Raw genomic sequence first — 5,000 nt, 5'->3', positions numbered from 1 at the left:
TCACCAGGGGACCGGCATTATACCTTCATTCCCAATCACTCTCCTTCATTCCCAATCACTCTCCATCACTCTCCATCACTCCCCAATCACTCCCCAATCACTCTCCATCACTCCCCAGAACAGTCAGAGTGCGGTCAGCCTGAGGAGGGTAGGTGCATGCTGGGATACCTGGCACTGGCTGAAAAGGTAGGGCTGTTTCTTCCCAGCAGTCTGTTGGGGCCGGAGCCACTGCAGAGCCGAGGCCTTGGGAGAGGTCTCATAGGCCACCTCCACGATCACGTGCTGACCCCTACAACACCCACAATGCAACGGGGCACAGTCAGTCAGGGCAAAACACCCACAATGCACTGGGAGGCAGTCAGTCAGGGTAATGCACAATGCACCTGGGGGCAGGAAGGCACAATGATGGGCAGAGCAGAGAGGGGGTTAGGGAGCTGTTCTAGATAAAATTGTTCTAGAGAAAATTCTGGGCTGGAGCACGATGTCAACAGTACATACGCGCCAACATTTAGGTGTGTGTATACGTCAGCACATTTTGCTGTGGCAACAACAGGTTTCTAAAAGATAAACCAAAGAGCTAAGCCAAAGATCAGAAGGAAGAAACTGAAATTTTACATTTATTTTTTATTTATTTTCTCACAATTAAATGTATTGTAACAACTGCAGCATTAAGCTTTGTGTCTTTGGGAGCGAATGTGTCGTCATTTTTGCCCCTGTGCCCAACACTGGAGTCCATCCTGCGGGCCTTGCATGACCTTCATGAAAATGGCCTCCACACAGGAAGAGGAAGTCTTCTATGCAGACTCCAGCTTCTTGGCTCATTTTTGTGTTTGCCACAGAGTATAACATAACATCTGGCATAACATTCAACTGACAGGATGACGGCAATGGCCACTGGCAAAACTGTCAAAACTGGTTTTTTTTGGCGTGCCAAGTTCTGAAGAAATAGAAGGCGTGAGATGGGGTAGTGCGTGGATTATGTTTAAAAAGTAATCTGGCAATTTACACCAAACAGACCAATCGATCGGTTCATTATGAATTTTCATAATAAACTTTGAGGGCTGGGGAATATTCAAAATGTAATTCATTCATAACATATTAGTCTTGGACTGATATATTAGGGACTGACATTTTGTTACCGGGATCGTAGGGATTGATGTTTGCTTACCTGGACAGAGCGAAGGGGAGTGTGATGACCAGTGGGGTCCCTTTGAACCTGTGCTGGGTGCCCAGAGCAAAAGTGGCCTCCTGTCCATTGGCCCTCACATGGAAGATCTTCAGGTCCTTTGTGTCCAGTGTCTGACGGAGAAAAAGAGAAACAGAGAAACAGAGGCACTGAAAGAGGGAAGGAAATTTGCAGTCGCTTCAGGAAACTAAAGATGTGACAAAAGAAAACCGAGCACATTTTACTTCTCCCTATCGCACAGCTTTCACACACAGCGCAACACCCTGCCGACAACCGCGATGACGCCACTCGCATCGCAGTGTTCCACCTTAAGATCTATGGACAGGGGTACGCGTAAGAAAGGAGCTAATCTTTACAGTCCTGGCATGCAATAAACCAACTCAATAATTAATTTACAGGTTCCAATTGCTGAGCATCTAATATCAGTCTAAGCTTAGTGCACTTAACGAGTATTAGCATAAACAGTCTCAATTAAAACAGATTTAACATGGAGAGCGCGCGCATAAGAATGAGGGTTAAACGGGCGTTCTGTTCTCCACGCGGACCACTGATCAATGTAATGAACCAGTCAAAAATATATGATTAATATTTATAGGTTTCGTTTAAATGCATTCTACACAAAAATGTCCAAGTGCAACATAAGTGTCTGCAAAAAACAACAATCACAACAACAATAACCATAATATTAATGAGAACAGTAAGTGTAAAATATCCGATTTACAAACGTCAAGTTCAAGATCACATTACCTGACCTTTATACAAATAGCAAGCGACCTAAGCCCAACGCGCCGCTAACGCTACCCCAGCAAAATGCACACCTGAGCACAACCTTGCCAAAGGATCAAGCGGTTTTGATATTTTATCTTGCGTAAATGTTAAACTGGCTGCAGATTTGACAACACACAATTAACCTTTCAACACGGCTAGCAAGCTAGCACTAAGCAAGAAACAGTATCCACTACAAAAAATAAAATACACCCGGTCACTGTACCAGAGAAGATAGCTTATCCTCCAGCACTTCTATGGTCAAAGCGACTTTGCCTTTGATGACATGGCTCTCAAAATCCACTCGGAAGGTCAGATTCAGGTGCTTGGTGATGCACTTGGTCAAAGAACAGAAAGAGCTGGGATCAACAACCGGGACCATCGTCGGATCGGATCACGGATCACTCAAGCGGAATCCGTACGGGCAAAGTCTTTTTGCTCTGTATCCACGTGGGTACGCCCAGTATAGTATGTTGTGGGAATTGTAGTTTTTCGATTGCCGCCCTGACGTGAAAATGTGACGTAACAAACTATGTTTTACGAATTGCATATGCTGGGACTGTTATATCGTTATTACGAGGAAAACAATAGTTTTTGTTATTGAGAACAATCAGCGTAATTCGATATTTAATAAAGCCTTTCATTCATTTTATCAAAGTATAGTATGCTTGTAGGCTAAATGGTTGACTTCTCTGCATTTCTCTGGACTTCTATGTTTTTAAGAAAGCGAGCCTGGGACAGCCCTGCCCATGAGGAGCAGGTTTCAGATCACTGCTATGTGCAGCGGCAAATGATTAATTTCAGAAAAGGTTACATTTCGTATCGATTAATTGACATGCATTATATTGAGCCAACCGAACAGGACTGTCTTTGTTTGGAAGTTATGGTTCTAGGTGGCAGGAAATAGATTTTAAACCTCCCTGACACGGATTACCCTGCATTTCACTCGATGAACAGGGTGTTTAAAGAACACACTTTCAATCACCTTCATTAAATACATTGCGTTTCCTTATATTACAAATACAAGATTAACAAAGTCTACAGGGACTCCAGGAGCAGAGCTGAAAACCACTGATCTAGAGGACATACCGAAACACACCACAAGAGGGCGCAACAAGCCCATTATTTTATGTTGATCCCCTAGAGGACATATTGAAACACACCACTAGAAGGCGCAATAACCCCACTGATAGTTAAATTTGGTACCTGCGTTAATGCTTCTGCGTTCGTGAAAGGGGCCAGTCATCAATAATGTGGGAGATTAATCTCAAACATTCCAAAAATAGAAATAATAATTTCAGCGCAATATGATTACAAATAAAATCCCGTTATACATTTCCTGTATATTTGCCAGGCGAAACATAACCATTATATCTTTCATGCGTGGTTTTAATATAATAAATTATGCTTATATAATGGAATATATATAGTTTTTTATACACTAAAAAATTGCCAGTTCACCATTAGTCTATAAAATAAACTTGCCAAATGTGCATGAAGTCAGAAATAATTCAGGAATCTGACAGAGATCTTTTTCCCCTCGTGGGCGTTAATATCGTTCTCTCAAGGGAAGAAACACTCGGGTGTTGAGTCGGTATTTTCCAGTCGACACTGGAATCTATTTTTAACTATCAAACTGATTCCACAGCCTTAGCCGCCTTCAAATCCAATATGTTACTACTACACAGAGAAAGGAACATCGTATATGGATGACTTGCTAAAGAATGAACATGTGTGCTTATTTTAGTGTACATTTGTGTACATTATTTTTGTTCATGAATGGAAATGAAATGTTAACACGTCTGGCCTTTATATTCTGTGTTGTATTTCTCAAAAGACTATATTTGTATTATTTCTCAAAATACTGTACTGAGGTGTAGGAGTCATGACGCGCCTGAGAGGGCGGGGCCCGCGAACTCTGCGCAGCGGCAGCAGGGCGGCGCGCGCCACTGCTACGATACATTTAAACAAATGACCTGTTAGTTACTCCTGTTAACTGACCTCAAGTTATAAGGTAAGATTACTTCGATCGTGATTATGCGCGTGTAGAATAATATAAAGTAACATAATGATGATGATGATTACTTAGGGTTTGTGTGTGAGTTATGTATTAATTATTCATTTATTCATTTGTAACTTCTGGAATTGAATATTAACCATACTGCAGTACTTGCTGTTTATTGTTTTTTATGAGAAAACGTTTTTTTTTTTTGTTTTTTTTTTGTTTACAAAACAGTTATGTGAATGTCCTGAGGCTCACGCGAGTTTGTTACTTGTTCTTTAAAGCGAATAATGATGAGAAATATTGGCGAACTATTTAGACATTCGTTACACAGCAAGGGACAGAGAAGCATTTTTCTCTTTTTCAGTCAAGTGTTGACATGTCCAGGAATGAACCGAATTTGCACTTAGACTGTTGCTCGTGGTCGCTGAAGAGAACGTCAGTGTGAAAGGGCTGTAATGTTAATGCAGAAATGCGCGAAAATGGATTTATTTTATGCGGTGGATTCCTCATTCCTCAGGTAATTGTGCGAGTTCTGGGTCGCAATTTAAGCCAGGATTTCCGACTGAAAGTCGCGCTTTCCGACTGCTCTCGCGCTCTATTGCTCGAGGCTTACTTACAACATCAATTAAAAACGTGTTTCTGTGCACATTTGTTATATTACAGACATATCGTAATTAATATAAACAGCACAAATCTCTGGGCACAGAGTTCAACATGTCAGATGCCCGTGACGCGCAGCCTAATCCCTGACCCTACAGCAGGATATTTCAGCCTTTCTTTCCTTTGAAGTAGATCCAGGAACACAGAGAGCTTTGTCTGCCAGGCCTATTGTAAGATGTAAATTCTCACATATGCGAATCTCCATTTGCACTTTGTGTTTGCGCTCGGCACTTTCAAACAGGTCCCATGGAAGAACAAATTGATTATTTGTGATATTTATTCAAATATGCAACATATTCTATATTATAATTGAGCTGCCTGCAGAAGTTTTACATAATTTCTCAGAATACACTTTAATTATATAAGCAATAATGATTTTGCACT

The 5,000-nt window shown here is 41.4% G+C and overlaps 2 protein-coding genes across 4 annotated transcripts in view; one reads left to right on the top strand and one right to left on the bottom strand.

The window, feature by feature from the left end:
* Positions 1–2,380, bottom strand: part of lta4h (leukotriene A4 hydrolase) — a 14,047-nt gene extending 11,667 nt beyond the window's left edge. The window contains exons 1-3 of the mRNA XM_061229852.1: positions 2,178–2,380; positions 1,169–1,299; positions 169–289 (exon numbers count right to left, since the gene is read on the bottom strand). Of these exons, the coding sequence (XP_061085836.1) occupies positions 169–289; positions 1,169–1,299; positions 2,178–2,333 (408 nt within the window). The 5' untranslated portion in view covers positions 2,334–2,380. The remainder of the gene's footprint in view (positions 1–168; positions 290–1,168; positions 1,300–2,177) is intronic.
* A 1,473-nt stretch (positions 2,381–3,853) lies between these two features.
* LOC133119316 (protein kinase C theta type-like) overlaps positions 3,854–5,000 on the top strand; it is a 29,849-nt gene continuing 28,702 nt past the window's right edge. For all 3 annotated transcript variants that reach the window (XR_009706506.1, XM_061229851.1, XM_061229850.1), the window contains exon 1: positions 3,854–3,965. The gene's annotated coding sequence lies outside the window, so the exon portion shown is untranslated. The remainder of the gene's footprint in view (positions 3,966–5,000) is intronic.

Source organism: Conger conger, chromosome 19 (assembly GCF_963514075.1).
Source record: "Conger conger chromosome 19, fConCon1.1, whole genome shotgun sequence".
NCBI classification, from domain to species: Eukaryota; Metazoa; Chordata; class Actinopteri; order Anguilliformes; family Congridae; genus Conger; species Conger conger.
Note: the sequence above shows the minus strand (reverse complement) of the source record. Positions and strands in the feature narration are given on the sequence as shown.